The sequence below is a fragment of the Macaca nemestrina genome, chromosome 6 (assembly GCF_043159975.1).
Source record: "Macaca nemestrina isolate mMacNem1 chromosome 6, mMacNem.hap1, whole genome shotgun sequence".
Classification (NCBI taxonomy): Eukaryota; Metazoa; Chordata; class Mammalia; order Primates; family Cercopithecidae; genus Macaca; species Macaca nemestrina.
Window position 1 is genome coordinate 109547842 of NC_092130.1, and position 25755 is coordinate 109573596.

General features: G+C 39.7%; 1 protein-coding gene across 4 annotated transcripts in view; it reads left to right on the top strand.

The window, feature by feature from the left end:
* The window catches only part of LOC105499488 (small glutamine rich tetratricopeptide repeat co-chaperone beta), a 60599-nt gene that overhangs the window by 5391 nt on the left and 29453 nt on the right, over positions 1-25755 (top strand). For all 4 annotated transcript variants that reach the window (XM_011772075.3, XM_011772072.3, XM_011772074.3 and 1 more), the window contains exons 3-5: positions 5549-5652; positions 10800-10869; positions 15333-15432. In XM_011772075.3, coding sequence (XP_011770377.1) covers positions 5549-5652; positions 10800-10869; positions 15333-15432 — 274 coding nt within the window. The remainder of the gene's footprint in view (positions 1-5548; positions 5653-10799; positions 10870-15332; positions 15433-25755) is intronic.

The window sequence follows — 25755 nt, forward strand, 5'->3', positions numbered from 1 at the left end:
AATAGGCATCCCAAATTTAAATTGCCAAAACCGAACTTCTGATTCCCCCACCCAAAATCTGTTCTATGTGCAATTTCCCTATCTCTGTTTATGGCAGCTTCATCTTTTCTGTTGCTCAGGCCAGAAACTTGGGTATCATTCTGGACTCTTCTCTTTCTCAAATACTCTGTAACTAATCATTCAATAAATCCTGTCAGCTACACTTTCAAAATATGTCTAGAGTTTGACATTTCTTATCATCTCCACTGATATCACCTCTGGATAGAACTAACTATTTCTTGGCTGTTTTAGTGTGGCAGCCTCTAACTGGTGTCTCTGCTTCTCTTCTTGCCCCTCCATTGGCTGTTGCAAACACAGGCATCAGGGATCTTTACGAACAGAGTATGTCAGTTTCTATGATTTATCTACTCAAAACGTGACTTAAGTAACATGACTTCTCATGTTACTTAGTCATTGTTTAAAGGATCTTTATAATTTGACTTCTGTGACATATTTTTCACCTCCTCCTCCCATTTCTTATTTGGCTTCAGCCGTATTAGCTTTCTCTTTATAAATGTACCATATCCTCTTGCCTATGGGCTTTTGATCTGGCTGGTTCCTCTGCCTGGAATGGTCTTCACAGATAATGGTAACACTCCCATCTCCTTCAAGTCTTTTTCAAATCTCTTTTCTCAGTAAGGCCTACTCTGAACTCTCTGTTAAGCCTTCAGCTGTGGGCCAGGTGTGGTGGCTCACACCTGTAACCCCAGCACTTTGAGAGGCCAAGGTGGGCAGATCACCTGAGGTCGGGAGTTTGAGACCAGCCTGGCTAACATGGTGAAACTCCATCTCTACTGAAAATACAAAAATTAGCCAGGCATGGTGGCACACGTCTGTAATCCCAGCTACTCAGGAGGCTGAGGCAGGAGAATAGCTTGAACCCGGGAGGCACAAGTTACAGTGAGGCAAGATTGCGCCACTGCACTCCAGCCTGGGCAACAGAGCGAGACTCTGTCTCAAAAAAACAAACAACAGCAACAAAACCCTGCAGCTGCTTTTCTGCTCAACTGCCCACACTTTCCATCTTCCTTACCCTTTACTACCTGTTTATTGTTTATGGTCCACCTCTCCATCCCTTACTAGGAAGTAAACCCCAAGAGGTTAGAGGTCTTTTCTGTTTTATTCACTGATATGTTGAAAGTGTCTAGAAAAATGCTTGACACATGATAGGTGCTTAATAAATATTTGTTGAATTGAATCCAATGGTCTTGGGCATTTGCTTGGTTGGTTTGGATCTTAGTTTCTAAGTCTATTTGGTAGACATACTTGCCTCCTCGCAGCCAATATATTTGTGAAGAGAATCTGAATCAGTGAATGGCAGGTACATAGCATGTGAAAACTTTTGAATTAAGTGTTATACAGATGGGCTGTGGTATTACTGAATAGAATTCTTCACTCACCTTTCTCTATCAGTACCAGACTATTTTTGTTTGGTGTTACAGTGGAACAATACGTATATATAGTATTTCTTTAGATTTTGTGACTTATTCCTGAATGTCTATTATTTTAAATAGGAATAAATAGGAATAGGTTCTTCTAAAAGGAAGATCAAATGTCATAATCTCTGTTTGATAAATGAGAATCTTGAGGTAAATGTAAGTTAAATTGTTGTACCCAGGTTATTTAATTTTTTTGGCCTGGATCAATAAGGATAATGAGACAGTCCTGGGTTCCAAGGCTGTGGTTAGCTTTGTTTACTAAATCATATGCCTTTCTAAATATGTGTTATTGTTGAACACTATACATTTTGGCAACTAGGTTTACTTATCAAAATAGAATTGCATTTAGAAAAAAAAAAAAGGCCACCTCCTTTAGGGATACTTAATTGTATCTAGTATGTGCCAGATCTGTGATGTGAGGTTAGTGGCAGCAGAGATAAAGAAGGTGGACTGGACTGCCTTAAGAACATAGGGCATAAAATCCCTCAGAGTTATCACATGGACTTTTCACCTGTCAGTGTTTAGCTCTGAAGTTCCATAATTTAGTGTTTTGCTAAGGGCTTGGTTGGGTACTGTCCATCTTTTACAAGGCTGTAAATTAATTTTTTTTGGTGGGGAGGCAGATAAACACTCTCTTCCACAGATTTGATTGTTTATTTCCTCCAAATTCAAATGTCACTTTCACTGCAAAAAAGGCAGTAGATTAAGTTGATTGAGCGTCTACCTTTGCCAGACCCTGTTAAAGTCGAAGACGAATAAGATGTAGGCCCCGCTAGGGATAAAAGACTTTAAGGAAAACAAGATGTAGACTGTTTAATATGGGAAGACAAACATTTAAGTGCATATAATACAGTGTGATAAGTACAATAATGGAAACGTGTACAAGCCACATGGCAAAGTATAGGAAATGACCAATCTGATCAAGAAGACAAGATGTTTATCAAGAATAAATATATACATATACATACTTTTTTTTTTTTTTTTGAGACGGAGTCTTGCTCTGTTGCCCAGGCTGGAGTGCAACGGCACGATCTCAGCTCACCACAACCTCTGCCGTCCAGGTTCAAGTGATTCTCCTGCCTCAGCCTCCAGAGTAGCTGGGATTACAGGCACCCGCCACCATGCCTGGCTAATTTTTTTTTGTATTTTTAGTAGAGACGGGGTTTCACCATGTTGGTCAGTCTGGTCTTGAGCTCCTGACCTCAGGTAATCCACCCTCCTTGGCCTCCCAAAGTGCTGGGATTAGAGACATGAGTCACTGTGCCTGGCCACATACATTATTATTATTATTACTACTGTTATTATTTTAAATAGCAGTCTTCGTGGCAATGAGAGCCTATTTTCTTGTGGCCCAGTGTTTTACGTGCAAGTACAACTGCTTGATAGGAATAGAAAGGGAGAGAATAGGGATGGGTAAATAGTAGTAGGGCTTGGTAGGAATAGAAAGGGAGGAGAATAGGGATGGGTGAACAGTAGATTATTTTGTATCTAAAAGACCCTTTGACTTTTTATCATTGGTAATTTAGTTTCTTATTAAATCCCTCTTTAAGGAGAATTGTTCTGTGATTACTGAAAGTAATAGTGTTTCTTTTATGACAGAGGTAATTTCCCCAGGACTGCAATTCATACATAATGTATCTTTTAAAAGTTACATACAAGTATAAGGGAATCTACTTCACACTGTCTGGAAATACACTGGGCGTTTTGGGTACATTCTCATCTCATTGAGCCAGGAGTGAATTCCTTTCCAAAGGTGAGCACTATCAGGATGAGAATCTGCTTCCCTTCCCCTCAAAGGGTAATTGTAGAGAGGACAGGATATATGCTATCCGCCATTAACTACCTGCTCCCATTTTCTCGAATCCCAAGTTTTCTCTCTAATTCATTCTCAATGTTCCTGCCAGACTTTTAGTTCTAAACATAATTTAGTTATGTTACTCTCCTTTACTAATTTATTTAATGGCTCTCCATTTGCTCATTTCTTGAAGTCTAAATCTTTTTAAAAATGCCATTTCAGGTGGCTTGTCATCTACACAGACTTCTTTTGTTTTTTGAAGACAGAGTCTCACTCTGTCGCCCAGGCTAGAGTGCAGTGGGGTGATCTCGGCTCACTGCAACCACTGCCTCCTGGGTTCAAGTAATTCCCATGCCTCAGCCTCCCGAGTAGCTGGGATTACAGGGGCATGCAACCACGTCCGACTAATTTTTATGTTTTTCGTGGAGATGGGGTTTCACCATGTTGGCCAGGCTGGTCATGAATTCCTGACCTCGGGTGATCTGCCTTCCTCAGCCTCCCAAAGTGCTGGGATTACAGACGTGAGCCACCGAACCTGGCCTCTAATGACACATTTCAAACATAATCCCTCACCATGTCTTTCCATCCACTGTATACCCTAGCCATACCAACCATTTATTTTGCATACAATAAAAATAGACAAGGCCCCATCACCATTTAACATGCTTTATATTTTGCTTATATATGTTGTCTTCCTTTATTAAAATATAAGCTTTATCATGTAGACAGTGATTTTTTTCTGTTAGGTTTATTACTGTTTCTCTACCACCTTAGACTAGTGCCTTACACATAGTAGGCACTTGGCAAATTTGCATGGATGAATGAATTTTTAAAATCTATCTTCACATGAGTACACCAGGATTAATATTAAGTGCTTCTTCCTATGTGCTGGGGGCTATGTTCTGTTACTATTAGTGTTTTTAATTAACGGAGAATTCGGTTTCTCACATTTTTTTAAAAAAAGATAATATTTTAGGTTTGTAGCGAGAGTACTTTTTTTGATTTGTTTTTGTTTTTGTTTTTTTGAGATGGGGGTCTCAACCCAGGCTGGAGTGTAGTAGTGAGATCTTGGCTCACTGTAACCTCCTCTTCCCAGGCTCAAGCAATCCTCCTACCTCAGCCTCTCGAGTAGCTGGGACCATAGGTGCACGCCACCATGCCTGGCTAATGTTTTGTATTTTTGGTAAAGATTTCTCCATGTTGCCCAGGCTGGCCTTGAATTCCTGAGTTCAGGCAATCCACTCTCATTGGCCTCCCAAAGTGCTGGGATTACAGGCGTAACCCACCACACTTGGCTAAGTTGTTGGTATTAATGACTTGCTCTTTCTTTCTGGTAGCCTTCAACAAGAATATGATGTAATACGTATATTGAGAAATTATATTCTAGACAACATTTTTCCTTAAGTGAGGAATAAGAAATCAAGTCATTGCCAGGTGTGGTGGCTCATGCCTATAATCCCAGCACTTTGGGAGGCCGAGGTAGGATGATCACTTGAGCCCAGGAGTTTGAGACCAGCCTGGACAATGTGGCAAGACCCCGCCTCTGCAAAAAGATTTAAACAGTTAGCATGTGGCTCATGCCTATAGTCTCAATTACTAAGGGAGCTGAGGCGGGGGGATCCCTTGAGCCCAGGAAGTCAAGGTAACAGTGAGCTATAATTGTGCCACTGCATTCCAGCCTGGCCACAAAGCGAAAACTTGTCTCTAAAAAAAATTAGGGGCCGGGCGCGGTGGCTCAAGCCTGTAATCCCAGCACTTTGGGAGGCCGAGACGGGCGGATCACGAGGTCAGGAGATCGAGACCATCCTGGCTGACACAGTGAAACCCCGTCTCTACTAAAAAATACAAAAAAACTAGCCGGGCGAGGTGGCGGGCGCCTGTAGTCCCAGCTACTCGGGAGGCTGAGGCAGGAGAATGGCGTGAACCCGGGAGGTGGAGCTTGCAGTGAGCCAAGATCACGCCACTGCACTCCAGCCTGGGCGGCAGAGCGAGACTCTGTCTCAAAAAAAAAAAAAAAAAATTAGGAAGAAAGAAAGAAAGGAAGGGAAGGTGAAGGGAGAGTGGGAGGGTGAGGAAGGAAGAAGGAAAATCAGTGTGTTTTTCTTCGATAGCTAGTCTATAAACAGAAATTTCTTTACAGCTGAACCAATGTTTTCCTTATGTTCTGTGATCAAAATACTGAATTTCCATACATTGCAGTTCTATCAGAAAAAAAAAAAACTTGTTTTTTTTTTTTAATTGCTGATTGTTTTTTACTATTAAAATTTATTTTAAGTTGCAATTCAGTGCTTGGAGACAGTTTTTAAGATCAGCCCAGAAGATACACACCTAGCAGTTTCACAGCCTTTGACGGAAATGTTTACCAATTCCTTCTGTAAGGTATGTTGTCATTATTTTTCTCATTATTAACTGATATAAATATGACTACAATTTTATGTTAATAGGTTGTTAATAGTTGAGGGGCCAGGTATATTAACTTCATCCTGTATATAAGGTAAATTGTCTATATGGATATAATTGGGTGTCTAAAATGTAACTCATTTAATGTGCTTTAGATTTTCATATTGATAACTATTTTCATCTTCTCACCTTTTATATTTAATGATATGTATTAGTGGACTTTTAAGTTCTTTACAGTATCTGAGTATTTTTTTTTCTTGAATGTCATTTCAATGAATCTGAGTATTTTTCGATTTCCAGCATCTGAATTGATGTTTCCCTAAAACGTGGAATACAGCTTTAAAAAGTTTTAATGTCTAGGAAGCAGCCATGTGGAAATAGATTCATCTGGAATTGAATCATCATTTCTGAAGCAGAAGTCATCAAATTTGCCCATTGATGGGGCTCTTTAAAACAGGAAAAGGTTAAGGGTCACTGGGCAAAACTAAGACTGAAATCCAAGTTTGCTGATCCTTGTTCCTGGGGACTATTTATACATGGTCTTGGGTTTCTAGCCTTTTCAGGAAACAGACCATGAGACTGAAAAATGCTAAGGTTAGTGAGTTTAGGGCTCCCACATGTGGGTTGAACTCTCACTTGTTTCTTTGTTTTTCTTTTTTTCTGAGGCAGGTCTCTCTCTATCACCCAGCCTGGAGTCTAGTGGTGTGATCATGGCTCATTGCAGCCTCAACCACCTGGCCTCAAGCAGTCCTCAATTCTCATACCTTAGACTCACGAGCAGCTGGGACTACAAGCACACACCACTACACCCAGTTAATTTTTGTTTGTTTGTTTTTGTTTTTTAGTAGCAACGGGGTCTTGCTTTGTTTGTTTTGTTGCCTAGGCTGGTCCTGAACTCCTGAGCTCAAGCCGTCATCCTGCCTTGGCCTCCAAAAAGTGCTCAGATTATAGCCGTGAGCCACCACACCTGGCCCCACATATTTCTTTATGACATTTTGGTGCCTCATGGGCTCCTTTTGTTTTTCTAACTCCATACTTGAGCTTTAGTATATAATGAAGAATTCTGGAGTGAAGCTGAAACATATCTTGCACACTTCAGTGTGGAGTGGACATTGCTGACAATACCATACTTGACTGGATCCTCCAGGCTCTGTTTCTCGAACTTCTTGGAAAGAGGTTGTTAGAGTTGCAATGAAGATGGCAACTTGGCAGTAAATCATTCCCTTTTATTACACTTGGGAGAAAAATAATGCACTTATACATTAATTCATCAAACAGATGAATTCTTATTGTGTGACAAGATATAAGGAGATAGTAACGTTTATCTCTGTTCCTCATCAGGGAACTCCCTTTTTCTTCCCTTTGGTGATGGTGGGCTGTGGTTCTTTCCTTGATTGGGCCTGTGGCCCCCTCAGGGAACCCTGTTTCAGGGGCTAGATATGGTTATGGATAAAGCAGACCTTCTTTGCTGTCAGATATGTGAGGCCTGTGCTTGAGACAGTTTTAGATTTGCTCACTCTTTAGCTACTGTCACCATTGACTTAATACTGAAGATATTAGAACTTCTTTTTTTTTTTTTTCTTCTCAGGAAGCTCTAATTGACTTTTACCCTCTGTTTGAATAAAGCTTTTTCTTTATTTTGCTGTATCTCCCTGATTGCATTTAATTATAAGAAGTTTGTTGGTCACTATTGTTAAAATACAGTTTACTGGAACTGGCTGCCGAAAATATCTACAGTTGTGTTATATGTGGTATCGTATTTCTTTTTTTTTCTTTTTTTTTTTTTGAGATGGAGTCTTGCTCTGTCACCCAGGCTGGAGTCCAGTGGCGCAATCTCAGCTCACTGCAACCTCTGCCTCCCAGGTTCAAGCGATTCTCCTGCCCCAGCCTCCTGAGTAGCTGGGACTGCAGTCGTGCGCCACCATGCCTGGCTAATTTTTTTTTTTTTTTGAGAAGGAGACTTGCCCTGTTGCCCAGGCTAGAATGCAGTGGCACGATCTCAGCTGACTGCAACCTCCGCCTGCCGGGTTCAAGTGATTCTCCTGCCTCAGCCTCCTGAGTAGCTGGGATTACAGGCACCCGCCACTGTGCCCGGCCCTGGCTAATTTTCGTATTTTTAGTAGTGACGGAGTTTCACCATCTTGGCCAGGCTGGTGTCGAACTCCTGACCCAATGATCTGCCTGCCTCGGCCTCCCAAAGTGCTGGGATTATAGGCATTAGCCACCACGCCTGGTCTCATAATTCTTTAGTAGTCTTATTTTACAGCTATGGCTTCATTCCATATATGTTTGTTGACAGAGTATGGCAGAGAAAGTGTAAAATTCACCTGAAATAGCATCAAGATTGTTGTAATTAAAGAAATTATTTGTCTCACCAAGTGTACTTGATTGTTATATTGGTCATTTTATCTTTAGGATACTGCTTTTCTATTTTTTTCCCCCAGTTATGTTTATATACCAAGTGGATTCATTCCCTTCATTTAAAGTAGGTAGCTCTTGCTCCCCCATGGTGAACTGCTCAAATTTATGCAATGAATATGATAATTAGTTTTCAAACTATAAAACAGTGGCAATTTTGGCAAATAATTTAGAAGGTTTGGGAAGACAGAAGAGATTATAATCTATTTTTTAATATGCTATTTTTCTGACCCCCAAATCACTTTTTCCCATGTATAAAGTGCCTAGGTTTATTGGAAAATTTAAAATACAAGGAACCCTAAAGCCAAGTACTGTAGGATGGTAATGTGTCTTTGAATTCTGTTTAGATCCTGAGTAACTACAGTCAGTTTTAAGTAGTGACCTCTACTTAGGAAGGTTCTCATTTTGATTCTGTATTTTTATTCCAGTATTTTATGCTTAGGAAAACTGATTAGTAGATAATGATTTTTAAAAAAATAAGGACAAGACCCATATATTTGTCCGTGATTTTTTACTTATGAATATTTATGTCTAATTTGCAAAATATATTTCTGATGTTAGAGCTATCAGTTTTGTGGAAACTCTAATCAAGACAAAGGTAATGATGAATATAGACTACAGTACATAGGGCTGGGCATGGTGGCTCATGCCTATAATCCCAACACTTTGGGAGGCCAACATGGGAGAATTGCTTAAGCTAGGAGTTTGAGACCAGCCTGAGCAACATAGGGAGACCCTATCTCTATAAAAAATTTAAAAGTTACTCAAGTGTAGTGGCACACACCTGTAGTCCTAGCTACTCTGGAGGCCGCGGTGGGAGGATCACTTGAGCCCTGGAGGTTGAGGTTGCAGTTAGCCATGGTCACACCACCATACTCTAGCCTGGGTGACAGAGTGAGACCCTGTCTCAAAAACAAACAAACAACAACAACAACTATATGTATGTATGTATATTACATAGGTCAATGGCTACAAATTATGCTTCTTTAAAAAAATGATAGACTGATTTATGAACTTCAGAGTCAAGTTTAAAAGCAATACAATTTTAAAAAGATCTTTCAAAAATGAAAAAACATACTGTGTTCCCCATGCCACTCAAGATTTTTCTAAATCTTAACATTTGGTTTTCATAAGCACCTGTAGTTTGAACCTTATTAATGGAAAGTTGGTGTTGGAATGATAGTAGGTACTAAAGACAGGGATTTTATAGTGTTTTCTTTTCTTTCTTTTTTTTTCTTTTTGAGAAGGAGTCTTGCTCTGTTGCCCAGGCTGGAGTGCAGTGGTGCCATCTCAGCTCACTGCAAGCTCCGCCTCCTGGGTTCACGCCATTCTCCTGCCTCAGCCTCCCGAGTAGCTGGGACTACAGGTGTCCGCCACCTTGCCTGGCTAATTTTTGTGTGTGTGTGTGTTTTTAGTAAAGACAGGGTTTCATTGTGTTAGTCAGGATGGTCTCGATCTCCTGACCTCATGATCCGCCTGCCTTGGCCTCCCAAAGTGCTGGGATTACAGGCGTAAGCCTCTGCGCCTGGCAGTGTTTTCTTATCTTGTAGTAAAATTAATATATGTTCATTGTTTTTAAAAAGTTGGGGCCAGGTGTGGTGGCTCATGCCTGTAATCCCAGCACTTTGGGAGGCTGGGGCAGGCGGATCACGAGGTCATGAGATCTAGACCATCCTGGCCGATGTGGTGAAACCCTGTCTTTACTAAAAATACAAAAATTAGCAGGGCATGGTGACACGCACCTGTAGTCCCAGCTACTTGGGAGGCAGAGGCTTGAGAATTGCTTGGACCTGGGAGGTGGAGGTTGCAGTGAGCCGAGATCATGCCACTGTACTCCAGCCTGGCAACACAGCAAGACTCCATCTCAAAAAGAAAAGAAAAAAAAAATTGGACAATATGGAAACATGGAAGTTAAAATTTTAATTCTGATACACATCTTTCCAGGCTGTTTTTAATGTTTGTGCTAACATATTTATATAACATATTATAAATGATTTTTTGTAGACTGATTTTGACTTTGTAAGGTATATCTTAGATAGGATATTAGACATTTTGTTCCAAAATTTTCACTAATATAAACAATCCCTTGATCATATTTCTATTCCTGTTCTTTACATACTAATTCCATTGTTTTGTTTATGAAGTAGGATTGCCGGGTATGGGAAATGCACATTTTTTAAAAGTTTGATTCACACATTCTTCATATTCTTTTCCTTTTTTTTTTTGAGACAAGATCTGGCTCTGTTGCCCAGGCTGGAGTACAGTGCCATGATCTCAGCTCACTGCAACCTCTGCCTCCTGGGCTCAAGCCATTCTCCTACCTTAGCCTCCCAAGTAGCTGGGACTACAGGCACATGCCACCACACCTGGTTAATTTTTGTGTTTTCTGTAGAGATGGGGTTTCACCATATTGCCCAGGCTGGTCTCGAACTCCTGAGCTCAAGCTGTCCATCCACCTCGACCTCCCAAAGTGCTGGGATTAAGGCATGAGCCACCGGGTCCAGTCACACATATTCATATTTCTAATAAAAAATATATGAGAGGACTTTTCCCCTATTTTTTGTTAATGCTATTATTTAGGAATTTGATTTCATGATGTGGAGTTACAGATGATTTAAAATGTGAGTAATTTATTATTATTTTATAGTATGCTAGAATGATTCTTTATGTAGCTAAAGGGAAGTGCATTGATTTTTATTTAATTTCAGAATGATGTTCTGCCCCTTTCAAACTCAGTGCCTGAAGATGTGGGAAAAGCTGACCAATTAAAAGATGAAGGTGAATATTTCATACAAAAATGACTTACTTAGTAAAGCTTTCTGAACCTGTGGAGGAAATTACTGTCAATTGATATAGTTCTGATTTACACCACCAAGACTAGATTGTCAGGAGTGCACATGGCATTTACAAAACAGAAGTGAATGTGATGGGTGAGAAGCCTCCAAGTACAGAATGGCTTGTGGGCAATACAGTTATAGCTTGCTTCAAGAGAAACAGATCTGTTGTGAGTAAAAGTTGAAGAACAAATAACTTGAGGGCGAATTGCTTCTGACTGTTTTTGCTACTTTTACTGTAGGATCTCAAATTCTTCTTTATACTTAAAAAGAGGAAAATAGTTTTCAGCATTATTTTAACTTTCGTATCTTTAGTGTTTTTGAGTTCTTTGAAATTTGTTAAGGTAGGCACGTGGTACTTGTTTATTAGCTAGCACTTTTGATTACTACATGATTAAATTTTATACTAGTTGGCTATTGAAGCATTCTTGGTTTTGATAAATAAGTCACTGTTGAGGATTTGTGTTCAATTTTTCCATTATGTCAACTATGTTAAGCTATAGACGAGAGTCGTGTCAGGCCTGCAAGATTTGTATTACAAAGCTGTAGGGTACAGTCCTTATCTTTAGCAGTGAGTGAGAGCCAATAAATTCTCTGTTCTGTATATAGACAGGGAGTTATTAGGGAATATGCTATGTTCAGAAACATTTTCTAGCCTTTTCTTTATTTCATAGCTTGAAGAAGGCAGTTGAGTTAAAAAAAATATATATCGTGGCCGGACATGGTGGCTCACAGTAATCCCAGCACTTTGGGAGGCTGAGGCAGGTGGATCATGAGGTCAGGAGATCAAGACCATCTGGCCAACACGGTGAAACCCCGTCTCTACTAAAAATACAAAAATTAGCTGGGCGTGGTGGCGTGTGCCTGTAATCCCAGCTACTCGGGAGGATGAGGCGGGAGAATTGCTTGAACCCGGCAGGCGGAGGTTGTAGTGAGCTGAGATCATGCCACTGCACTCCAGCCTGGCAACAGAGAGACTCCATCTCAAAAAAAAAAAAAGTGTATATATATTTATATATATTTATACACACGTACACACACACACACACACACACAATCACCTGGTATCTAAAAAGGTGGATATGAAACAATTATACTGTTCCTCTTCCTTGGGCATGGTCATTTCTCTAGGTCTGTAAATATATACCTGTATCACTGTGGTTTTTGTTGTTTTTTTTTTTTTTTTTTTGAGATAGAGTCTCTCTCTGCTACCTAGGCTGGAGTGCAGTGGCAGGATCTCGGCTCACTGCAACCTCTGCCTCCTGGGTTCATGCAATACTCCTGCCTCAGCCTCCCAAGTAGCTGGTATTACAGGCACGTGCCACCACCCTTGGTGAATTTTTTTGTATTTTTAGTAGAGATGGTGTTTCACTATGTTGGCCAGGCTGGTCTTGAACTCCTGACCTGATGTGATCCACCCGCCTTGGCCTCCCAAAGTGCTGGGATTACAGGCTTGAGTCACCATGCCTGGCCTATATCACTGTTTTTAATGGCTGTGTAGTGTTACATGACACTGAGCATGTCTTACTTACCTAGACAGATAATTTTGTAATCCTAAATAACACTGTCTTTGATATTTTTGTCAGTATTTCTTTTTGCTACTTAGTTTTTTTTTTTTTTTGAGATGGAGTTTTGCTCTGTTGCTCAGGCTGGAGTGCAGTGGCGCGATCTTGGCTCTCTGCAACCTCTGCCTCCCAGGTTCCAGTGATTCTCCTACCTCAGCCTCCCGAGTAGCTGGGACTACAGGCATGTGGCACCACGCCCAGCTAATTTTTGTATTTTTTGTAAATACAAAAATTTCACTATGTTGAAATTTGAGTTTCACTATGTTGGCCAGGCTGGTCTCAAACTCCTGACCTCAGGTGATCCACCCACCTCGGCCTTCCAAAGTGATGGGATTACAGATGTGAGCCACTGCACCCAACCCTGAATTTTTATATGTTAAGTATTTTATATGTTAAATATTTTATATGTTAAATGTGTTAGGCCTTTTATCATTAACTTATAGTATACATGTGCATAATATTTGTGGTATGTATATATACATTACGGTATCTACACCTTTGAGGTGACACAGGAAAAGACATACAATACAGCTTTAATAATGTAATCATAAAATGCCATCAAGACAAACAGCTCAACAGCAACATCAAAGTCTCAATAACCCAGAAAATTAAAACATTTGACATGGAAATCAAACTGTCTTTGCTAATGCAAACTTTTTGTTTCTTCATAAAAAACGATGTTTTCCTCTCAGTTTCCTTAGAGGCTTTCTATTGATTTCTGTTTTGGGGAAGATCCAAATTAATTTTTTTAACTCTAAAAGATATTTGTTGCGATATAATTCATATATCATACAGTTTATTTCTTTAAAGGGTACAATGCGTTAGTTTCTAGTATATTCTTGGAGTTGTGTAGCCATTACCATAATCAATTATAGAAATTTTTTTTTTTTTTCTTGAGACGGAGTCTCCCTCTTTCCACCGGGTAGATGGAGTGCAGTGGTCTGACCACAGACCACTGCAGCCTCAACTTCCTGGGCTCAAGCAATCCTCCCACTTAAGCCTCCCGAGTAGCTGGGACTACAGGCACACACCACCACCCTGGCTAGTTTTTTTTTTTGTAGAGATGGGGTTTCACCCATGTTGCCCAGGCTAGTTTCTAATTCCTGGGCTCAAGTCATACGCCCGCCCTGCCCTTCCAAAGTGCTGCGATTACAAGGATGAGCCATCATACCCAGCCTACAGAACATTTTTATAACCCCCCAAACAAAAACCATGTGCTCATTAGTAGTCACTCTTTATATTCATTTTTGACTCCTAATTTACTGTAACTTGAATATTCTGTTTGTGTTCCTTGCAAATTTATGCCCCACTCTTCCTGTTAAGCAGCTAATGATCTATTAAGAACAAGGCTAATGTGAGAGTTTCTGGTTTAAGAAAACTGGAAAGAATCACAGATGCCTTTGAGATGTAAATCCTTCCTCCTAATCTCCATTGTTTCTAATATTTTCTTTTTCTTTCTTTTTTTTTTTTTTTGAGACGGAGTTTCACTCTGTCGCCTAGGCTGGAATGCAGTGGCGCGATCTCTGCTCACTGCAAGCTCCGCCTCCCGGGTTCACGCCATTCTCCTGCCTCAGTCTCCCGAGTAGCTGGGACTACAGGCGCCCGCCACCACGCCCGGCTAGTTTTTTGTATTTTTTTTAGTAGAGACGGGGTTTCACCGTGTTAGCCAGGATGGTCTCGATCTCCTGACCTCGTGATCCGCGCGTCTCAGCCTCCCAAAGTGCTGGGATTACAGGCTTGAGCCACCGCGCCCGCCTCTTTTTCTTTTTTTTAAGACAGGGTTTCACTCTGTCACCTAGACTGGAATGCAGTGGCACAATCACGGCTCACTGCAGCTTCAGCCTCCTAAGTTCATGTGATATTCCTGCCTCAGCCTCCAAGTAGCTAGGACTACAGGCATGCACCACTGCGCCTGGCTAATTTTTTTTAATTATTCTTTTTGTTAAGATGGGGGTCCCACTATATTGCCCAGGCTGGTCTCGAATTCCTGGCATCAAGTGATCCTCCCACCTTCACTTCCCAAAGTGTTGGGATTACAGGCATGAGCCACCACGCCCAGACGTATTTTGAACATTGATTCTTTTAAGTGCAGTGGACACTACTTTTTCATTTAATGGTATACAAAAAATAGCCATGGGAAATCTCTTATTTTGCGGAACAGTTATTAACTTAGCTAAATTACTGCCAGATGTATCTGCAGATGCCCTTCCTGAAAATCAGTACTTTGCAGGCTAGCCATGGTATCTGAAATTCTCTTTCTAGAAATTAATCTCCTCAAATCCCCTTTTAAAAATAATCTAACTCTGGAGGGGATAGCACATAAAAATATTATCTGCCACTATCATGATAGCGTGATTAGTTTTATCAGCTTATCCTCAGCAGGGTTCTGAGAACTTGATTATCAGCAGATGTGTGTTTTAACAGGGAAAGAGTGGAAGACCAGGTCCAGATTGAGATGGTGATTAGGGAGGGTGTTGCATCTGGAACGGGCTGGGGCAGCTCTAAAAGGGAGGAGAGAGATGAAGATAAGGAAGGTGAGAAGAGATTCACTTTTGCCATGAGATAGTCATAATTGTTGCATTTACTCTTTTAAGTCTGGATTTTTAAGGTATATAAACATTAATTTTTTAAAAGACTTTGCATTGTTAAAATGATTCAAACACACTGAAAGCTAAATAATATCAACTCTGTAGTACAATATAAAACTTACCTCCAGTGTGAATGAAAAATCATGAGGCGGACTTTCATATAATTATAGTTTCCATGATTAAAATGTATCTATCAGAGTTTATGTTTTTAATGTATATTATACTTACTGTACATACTGGTTACTTTATTTTAGGCAATAACCACATGAAAGAAGAAAATTATGCTGCTGCAGTGGATTGTTACACACAGGCAATAGAATTGGATTCCAATAATGCGGTTTACTATTGCAACAGGTAAACTAGCACTATTGTGGCAGGTTTACAATTCTTAAACATTTACATTAATAGCTTTGAAGGACAATGCAAATCTTATTTATTTAGAAAATTTAGGAAGTTCAGCAAAATATAAAGAAGGAAGAAAAATTAAACTTATAAACTTACCATTCAGAGGCAACCACTGTTATTAATCTGTTAGCATATTTTGTCTTACATAAATTTATTCATTTTTATTTTTAATTTTTATTTTTTTTGGGGACGTGGTCTCACTCAGTCACCCAGGCTGGAGTGCAATGGCATGATCTCAGCTCACTGCAACCTCTGCCTCCTGAGTTCAAGTGATTCTCCCACCTCAGTCTCTGCTGGGACACCAGGTGGACAGGTGCACACCACCTTTTTTTTTTTTTTTTTTTTTTTGGTAGAGATGGGGTTTCACTGTTCATGTTGGCCAGGCTGGTCCTGAACTCCTGACTTCAAGTGATCCACCTGCCTTGGCCTCCAAAAGTGCTGGAATTACAGGCATGAGCCACCACACTCGGCCAGTTTATTCATTTTTAGATTCACCTTTGTTCACTGGGCTTATCAAAAATATGTCCTTATTTTATTGCAATCTTTCATAAGCATTATTTAAATGGTTACAAATTAGTCTCTATTACTACTGCTTATTATTTTTTATATTTCCAGCACCTATTGTTGTGGCTAGCAAAGAAGTACTCAGCAAGGGTTATTTCTGAATAAGGAGATAGACATACCTTAGTTTACTTACCTATTGACCTACTGGTGGACATTGAAGTTGCTTCCATTTTTTTTCAATATTAACATATAAAGCTGCAATGAACATCTGTTGTTTCTAAAATATTTTTCATGCTTTAGATTTTCTGGACTTTGGATTTATCCCTGGAAATGCACTTAGTAGGTCTAGAAGTGCAAATTATTTTTAAAATTGTTGATGCAAATTACAAAATTGTCCCACCTTCTTTGAAAATATTTTGAAAAGTCTCCCTAGGAATGTATCTGTTTTGGCTATGCCCTTGATCAGCACTAAGTATGCAAATGATTAATTATTGCTAATTTAATCTTGTTTTCATATTAATTGTTCTAATTTATATTTAAGTACTGGTGAGGTTGGATCTTTTTCAAATGTTGGCCATTTTTGTTTGTTTTTTCCTAAATTTTCTATTTATATCTTCTATAGACTGAATGTTTCTATCCCCTCAAAATTCATATGCTAATGCGAATTTTAAGCCCAATCTCCAATGTCATGGTATTTGGAGGTGGGACCTTTGGAAGGTGATTTAGGTCATGAAAGGAGGATTAATACCTTTATGAAAGAGACTCTGGAGAGCTCCCCTGTCCCTCTTGCCATGTGAGGACACAGCAGGAGGAGTACCCATACCAGTTCTTAGCTTGTTTGACCCCAGACTTCTTTCTTCCTCTTTCTTGGCTCTGTCCTTTTTAACATGGGTCTGACCCCTATAGGCTGCATTTCCCAGGCTCCTTTACCATCTGGCTTTTGTATGGGTTCAGCCATGGAGGTACTGGGCAGGAGACTGGAGGGCAGAAAGAAGAGAGAAGTCTAGGTATTTCTTTCTGCTTTTTTGTTTTATTTTATTTTTTAACATCATGGTGTATATTCAGCAGGGGCTACTTCTCATCCTTGTCTTCCTACTTCTACCCGACACACATACTGCGCTCCTGGTCTTTGCCAGGTGACCTTTGGTATTGGACTTTGTACTTCGTCCTTCAGTCTTAGGGATGGTAATGGCTTCCTGTTGCAAATTTGTGGATTGCTGTACAACTTTGGCCTCTCAGCTCTTCTACTACCTTATGTAATAAGTTCCCTGAATTAAATTACTCTGTTTTAAATATTGAAGTTCCAGTAGAACTTTCTACAGTGATTGAAATGTTCTGTATCTGTACTGTCCAGGTCAGTTGCCACTAGCCACAGTGGCTGTTGAGCACTTGAAATGTGGCTAGAGAGCAATTGAAGAACTAAATTTTTAAGTTTAAATCAATTTAAAATTAATTTAGGCCGGGCATGGTGGCCTATGCCTGTAGTTCCAGCACTTTGGGAGGCCGAGGCGGGCAGATCACAAGGTCAGGAGATCGAGACCATCCTGGCTAACACGGTGAAACCCCGTCTTTACTAAAAAAAAATACGAAAAAATTAGCCAGGTGTAGTGGCCGGCGCCTGTAGTCCCAGCTGCTTGGGAGGCTGAGGCAGGAGAATGGCGTGTACCCAGGAGGCGGAGCTTGCAGTAAGCCAAGATCACGTCACTGCACTCCAGCCTGGGTGACAGAGCAAGACTCCGTCTCAAAAAAAAAAAAAAAAAACAAAAATTATATAGCCACCTATGGCTTACGGCTACTATATCAGACAGCAGAGCCCTATATTAAAGATAGAGAACAAAAATCCGTGTGTCTTATTTGCTTTTTAATGTTTTTCATATGTAAAAGTTTTAACAATTTATATAGTCCAATTTTTCTTTTCCTTTGAATCTTATTCCAGTGCTTTTAGACTTAAAGCTCTCCCCATTTACAGACTTGACAAATAACTTCTATTTTCTTATTTTTCATTTCATTTAAATTTTATCATCTCAAGTCTGTTTTGGTTACTGGCATTACTATTTTAACCCATTTGAAACTTGTTATGACGGCCTTATCACCTTTTATTTTATAGTAGGTTCTTAGGTTTGAAAGAGATCTTTAAGTTAACTCAGTCCAATATTTCATAAACTCATTATTATCATATTTAGGGTAGTCACACCCTTCTGAGACAGCACTCTCTTCCCCTGCCTTTTGTGGTTATATTTGTTAGAAAGGTCTTCCTTATATTGACACTGAATTTGTTTTCCTGTAGCTCCTGTAGCTTCTGTCAGTTGGTTTTACTTAAGGTTAGTTCCAGAATAATTACGATTTTTTTTTTTTTGAGACGGAGTCTTGCTCTAACGCCCAGGCTGGAGTGCAGTGGCAGGATCTTGGCTCACTGCAACCTCCGCCTCCCAGGTTCAAGTGATTCTCCGGTCTCAGCTTCCCGGGTAGCTGGGACTACAGACATGCGCCACCAGGCCCAGCTAATTTTTAATAGAGACAGGGTTTCACCATGTTGGGCAGGCTGGTGTTGAACTCCTGACCTCAAGTGATCTACCTGCCTCAGCCTCCCGAAGTGCTCGGATTACAAGTCTGAGCAACCACGCCTAGCCATAATTCTTCTTTTCCTTTTCTTTTTCTTTTTCTTTTTTTTTTTTTGTGAGACGGAGTCTCACTCTGTCGCCCAGGTTGGAGTGCAATGGCGCAATCTTGGCTCACTGCAAGCTCTGCCTCCCAGGTTCACGCCATTCTCCTGCCTCAGCCTCCCGAGTAACTGGGACTACAGGCGCCCGCCACCACGCCCGGCTAGTTTTTTGTATTTTTGTAGTAGAGACGGGGTTTCACCATGTTAGCCAGGATGGTCTCAATCTCCTGACCTCGTGATCCGCCCGCCTTGGCCTCCCAAAGTGCTGAGATTTCAGGCGTGAGCCACCGCCCCCCATCGCCGATTCTTCTTTTTCATGATAGTACCTTACATTTTAAAATGTGCTACCGTGTTCACTTTTGTTTTCTCCACATTCAATGTTTGAAGTTTCTTCTGTTATATTTCAGGTAGTACAGCTTTTAAGTCCTGTACCTTCTCTTGAAACTTGTTCCAGTTTACCTGTGTGTGTTAGATATAGTTCCCAGAAGATAACACAGTATACCTGGCATTAGCCTAACTAGACTAACAGTCTTGTAAGGCTCTAATTTAACCCACTTTCTAGATAACATGGCTGTATATCAGCTTATTCTAGCATTATCTGTTAAGTTCATATTTTGCTTTTGGTATATTACGGCCGTCTTTTTTCATAGATTCTATCGTATAACTCAATCGTATATATATTTGACAGGTTTTTACCAAATAGCTGCTATGCACTAATACTGCCACTGGAGAAACAATTGCTTGCTTATACTTAAATGCAGGCTCTTACGTTTTGCCCCTATCAAATTCTATCTTGTTATAAGCTCCTATTCATTTGTCTTTTAAAGCTTTTTTGATAAGAAATCTGTAAAGTAATTAATGAATTTGCTCTTACTTCTGTTTTCATGTCATCCACAAACTTGAGAAGAGTACCATATCTTGAGAGTACCATATCAATAACAAGTTGACTGGGTGCAGTGGCTCATGCCTGTAATCCAAGCACTTTGGAAGGCTGAGGCGGACGGATCACTTGAGGTCTGGAGTTCCTGGCCATTGTGGTGAAATCCTGTCTCTACTAAAAAGTAAACAAAAACCAAACAAACAAGTCAACTAGTGGAACTATAATAGAGAAGTGGTTAAGAGCAGGGATTCTGAACCCAGACTCTTTTAAAAATATATATATATATTTCAGTAGCTTTGGGAGTATATGTGGTTTTTGGTTATATGGTTGAATTGTATAGTGGTGAAGTCTGAGATTTTAGTGAAACCATCACCTGAGTAGTGTACATTGTACCCAACATGTAGTTTTTTTATCTCATCTCCCTCCTATCCTTCCACTTCTGAGTCTTCAGAGTACATTATACCACTCTGTATGCCTTTGTGTACCAATAGCTTAGCTCCTACTTATAAGTGAGAACACACAGCATTTGGTTTTCCATTCCTGAGTTACTTCACTTACAGTTATGATCTCCAGCTCCATCCAAGTTGCTGCAAAAGATATCATCTTGTTCTTTTTCTGTGGCTGAGTAGTATTCCATAGAATATACATATATACCACATTTTCTTTATCCACTCATTGGCCAATGAGCCCTTAGTTGGTTCTACATCTTTGCAATTATGAATTGTCCTGCAATAAACATATGCGTGCAGGTGTCTTTTGGATATAATGACTTTTTTTCCTTTGAGTGGGATTCCTGGATCGAATGGTAGATCTACTTTTAATTCTTTAAGAAATCTCCACACTGTTTTCCATATAGGTTGTACTAATTTACATTTCCACTAGCAGTGTATAAGTATTCCCTCTTCACCACATCCATGCCAACATCTGTTGTTTTTTGACTTTCTAATAATGGCTATTCTTGCAAGAGTAAGGTGGTATCTCATTGTGGTTTCAATTTGCATTTCCCTGATAATTAGTGATTGAGCATTTTTTCATACGTTTGGCCATTTGTTTAACTTTGAGAAATGTCTATTCATGTTATTTGCCCACTTTTTGATGGGTTAATTTGTTTGTTTGTTTGTTTGTTTTTCTGATTTGTTTGAGTTTTTGTAGATTCTACTTATTAGTTCTTTGTTGGATGCACAGTTTGCAAATATTTTCTCCCATTCTGTGGGCTGTCAGTTTACTCTGATGATTATTTCTTTTGCTGTACAGAAGCCTTTCAGTTTAATTAGGTCTCACTTATTTATTTTTGATGGGTCCAGACTCTTTGGATTCTAATTTCTGGCTCTGTCACTTACTACCTGTGTGACCTTGAGCAAAGTTCCTAGTGCATCTATGCCTTGGTTTCCCTATCTGTAAAATGTGGGTAATAATAGTATTTACCTCATAAGGTTGTTATGGAGATCAAGCAGTATAGTACATTTGATGCATTTCAAGTCAACTTGCAGCCATCAATATACATCCTCCTTAAGTACTTAGCATGCATATCATTTTTTGGGGGTAAAGTTTACATACAAAAAATGCATAAATCTTAACTGTACTTTCACGGAGTTTTGACAAATACATACACCCGTGTAACCTAAAATTCTATCAAGATATTGAAAATTACCATCACTAGCAAGGCATGGTGGTGGGTGCCTGTAATCCCAGCTACCATCAGATGTCCAGGAAGTTCCTTAAACCCCTTCATAGTCTGTTGCCTACAATACTCACCAGAGGTAACCACTGTTTTGATAGATTAGATTCATTTCCTCTAGAGTTTCATATGAAAGAAGTCATACATATTTTTTGTGCAAAACTTTATTTGCTCAGCATAATGGTTTTGAGATTCAGCCATGTCGTGGCATGTATTAGTTCATTCTTTTTTATTGATCAATAATATTCTATGGTTTGAATATATCAGTTTGCTTAGCTATTTTCCTATCTATGGCCACCTGGGCTGCTTCTAGTTAAAACAATTTTTAAAAAATGTTGTCCAGATTTTATAGTTATTATTTGTGGGAGGTCGTATCCTTAAGAAGTTTAGTTGGCCTCACTAGAGAACTTCATTTTCTTCTTCACACACATAAAAATTCCTTTATTAATCATCAGTGTAGCTCTCCAAAATAGAAAATCCAAATAATTTGTAGAGAATGAATCCTCTTAGCTGTGGTTTGATGGTTAAGTTTTATTATGTATAATCAGATTAATTTATATAATGTTTTAATGTTTTAGCATATGCAGTCTTGAAATAAATACTTAAGAGTGTCATGAAATGTTGTAACCAGATACAAATATGATCACAAAATTTCTTATTTGTAGAGCACAATAAGCCATATACTTTTAGGTGTAAATATGGAAAATGTGAGCCTACAAAGTTTATTTTTGATGAGAATAGTCTTATATCCACCAGTGCTGTATTAGAAGAAATTCTTGGCAATACCTGTGCTTGCTTTTTATTTAATTTTTGTAAAACTGAAATCAATAATTATGCTTCTCCTTTGAACTTAAATCATATCTTTTTCCCTGAAAAGTGCAGTAAAAGAGCATGCTATTTAATATTAAATAATCAGAAAAGTTTCTATATTTAATATAAGTACTAAACAAAGCTTTAGGATCACTTTGGTTTTATTGAGACTCTAGTAACTATAAATATCTCAATAGCCTGTAATCTTGCCAACTATCTCTGCCATTTTTCTTTGCCAACTGGCTGCAAATTGGAAGCTCAGAATAGCCAATCTAAATCTTCATTTTAAATTCATTTTCACAATTTTATTACCAATCAAAATATTTTTTACATACTCAACTCACTAGGATGAACTAATGTTTACTTTTTATAGAACTGACTTTTTAATATGTTAGAAAATGATCATCGGGCACATTTCTTAAGCATGACTCTTTCTTTTCTAGTACTTGTCTTCTATTTTGGCCTTTTAGGATCCTATGATGCTTTAGGCTCCACTGTGATAAAAGGAAAACCTGAATCCTTCCTTGTAAACATATCATGTAGTTTTGCTTTTTGAATATACTTCTAGCACTTGACACAATGTGTAACATTTATGTAGGTTTGTCATATGTTTTATCATATGCTTATCATATTTTCTGCCTTATATGCATATTTGTTTTATTTCTTCAGGTGAAGGGCGGAGATTGGCACTTGTATCTATTTGTATCCCCTATAGCACCTTATACTGTGCTTTGTAGGAGTTCAGCCAATTTTTATACTATGAAGTGTATAAAAGATACTGAAGCAAGCAGCCATTCACATTAACCCTTGTATACATAAAACAACAAATGATTGAGTATAGGTCTAAAACACCACCAAACTCTCCATAATATGAAATGAACAACAGTTTTGGATGTCTTCTGTCTCTACACAAACACGACGTTCTCATTTCTTTTGTACTTCAGTGCTGAGTACTTTACCCATAGTAAGCTCATGCTTCAGGGGTGGATAGATGGTTGAATGGCTTAAGGCAATAAAAGACAGGAGAGAGAGAGAGAGCATGATGGAGGGAATTTGGAAGGCCTCTCAGGTGATGGAGAACTGGAGTCAGATTTGAAGGAGTGATAGAACTTGGATAGGCAGAGGAGAGGGGAAGGCATTTCAGATTGAAGAGCTTAGTATAAAAGGCACAATCAAGAAGCATCAGGCCATTGTAATAAGAAATGCTAGTGACAGCACGTAGCCATGTGAACCCTGAGAAAGATGGGAACAGAAGCCTCATTATTTCGCATTTTGTTTCCTCCTCCTCTGTGAGCAGCATGTGGTCAGTCAATTCACTGGGATTTGAGCTTGTCGTTGAATCTCAGTTCTGCACTTACTAGCTACATGACCTTGGGCAGTCACTGTATCTTTTTAAGCCTCAGTTTCCTCACTTGTAAAATAAGGATATTATCCACTTCAAAGGGTAGTTGTGAGGAGTGATAATAGGTACAAAGTTCCCAGCATAGTCCTAGATTTGCAACATTTGTTTCTTTCAAAAACAAGATAAGGCTTCTTCAGTTGTAGGAATAGATTTTTTGCCATGATTTATTTATGCATGATGTGAGAAATGTGAAGTAGCTTGATTTTTTTCTGCCTTTCTATAAAAATAGAACATAAATCATATTCATGCTTTTGTTTCTAATAAGGCAAAGAAAGCAAGGGTGCCTGAAAACATGTGACTCTGACTGTACTATTCCACTGAAATTTCATTAGTTATGCCCTGATAACCAGACAACAGAGGCAGAGAGCACAGACCACATTGTTATTCAGTTCAGACATTGGCATGTTTCACTTCATCTTCCAGAAGATTCAAATATAGCCTGTCTTCTCTTTCTTTTCCTGGCCTCTGAGGCTCAGACGCCTCTCCTGTTCCTTTTGTGAGCTGCACAAATCTGCTTTCACCCTAACTTGCAGTTTGTGATCCAAAGCTGTTAAGATTGAAACACAGTCCCCCTCCTTCCTCACACCCACTCTTCTCTCTGAGTCTGATCCTCCCTGCTTATTTCTTATCTTATTGTCAGAATCTGAAGCCAGATTTCAGGGTGTCTTTCTGTTTCCATTTTCCATACACCTCCCAAATAGCTAATTTATTTCCTGCTCCCTTAGTCCAGGTTCTTAACTTTGGTTGAACTAGTGCAATAGGGACATGAAAATGGCATTCCATTTCTACTTGCATTCCCCACTCCTGTCTTCTGCCAAAAGGTTTTTTTCTAAGATGTGAAATTGATCATCTAATGCTTGCTTTCTGTTCAGTAGTTCCAAAATACCTACAGGATCCAATTTAAGCCCCTCAACGTGACGCATAAGATCTTTTCTAATCTAGGCTCTTTCTTTTCTCTTAACTTTATTATCTTCACTTTTCCTCCTACCCTTTTCCTTTTCTCTCTACTACCTGTGCACATGTAATACGAAACTTACTGATTTCTTAAAAATACCATGTTGGGACATCTCTCCATGCTTTGTATGTGCTTCCCCCTGTGCCTAGAATATTTCCTACCTTATCTAATTGGTCAACTGCTAGTCATCCTTCAAAACCCATTAGGCTTTGGGAGGCCGAGGTGGGTGAATCACCTGAGGTCAGGAGTTCGAGGCCAGCCTGGCCAGCATGGTGAAACCCCCGTCTCCACTAAAAATACAAAAAATTAGCTGGGTGTGGTGGTGCCTGTTTGTAATCCCAGCTACTCTAGAGGCTGAGGTAGGAGAATTGCTTGAATCTGGGAGGTGGAGGTTGCAGTGGGCCAGTGGCGCCTAGAGGCTGAGGTAGGAGAATTGCTTGAATCTGGGAGGTGGAGGTTGCAGTGAGCCAGTGGCGCCACTGCACTCCTGCCTGAGCCACAAGAGCGAAACTCCATCTCAGAAAACAAAAGACAAAAAAACCCTGTTAGGTGTTGCTTCTTTTGGGAAGACTTTCTTAATATCTTTTTTTTCCCTCTGTCACCCAGGCTGGAGTGCAGTGGCATGATCTCAACTCACTGCACCCTCTGCCTCCCAGGTTCAAGCAGTTTTCCTGCCTCAGCCTCCTGAGTAGCTGGGACTACAGGCGCCCACCACCACGCTCGACTAATTTTTTTGTATTTTTAGTAGAGACGGGGTTTCACTATGTTGGCCAGGCTGGTCTCAGACTCCTGACCTCAGGTGATCCACCCGCCTCGGTCTCCCAAAGTGCTGGGATTACAGGTGGGAGCCACTGCATCCGGGCTTCTTAGTATCTTTTCCTCCCAACCTCCTGACCATGCCCCTATGCCCTTCCCCTCCACGTCCAGTGGAGTGGTGCTGTCCAATATGGTAGCTCCCAACCACATGTGGTGATTTCAATATAAATTAATTAAAATGTAATACAATTAAAAATTGTATTAGCAGTTCCTCAGTTGCATTAGCATATTTCAAATGCTCATTACTCACATGTGGCTAGGTGCTACTGTATTGGATAGTACAGAAACAGAACTTTTCTATTGCAGAAAGTTCTGTTAGACAGCTTGGCATAGGGTTAGCCACACCTTTCTCTGTGTTGCCTCTTCCTTTTATACTTCCAGTTTTGCATTTATTATAGTATTTGTTTATTTGCATATCTGTTTCCCTATTAGACTAGGAAAGGTTGAAGGGCAGGGAGATATTCTCTTCATCTCTGTATAGTGGTTTCGAGTTCAGTGTCTAGCATATTATAGGTATTCCACAAACATCAGCTGAGTTGGTTCAGTGAATTTTAGAAGGGAAAGT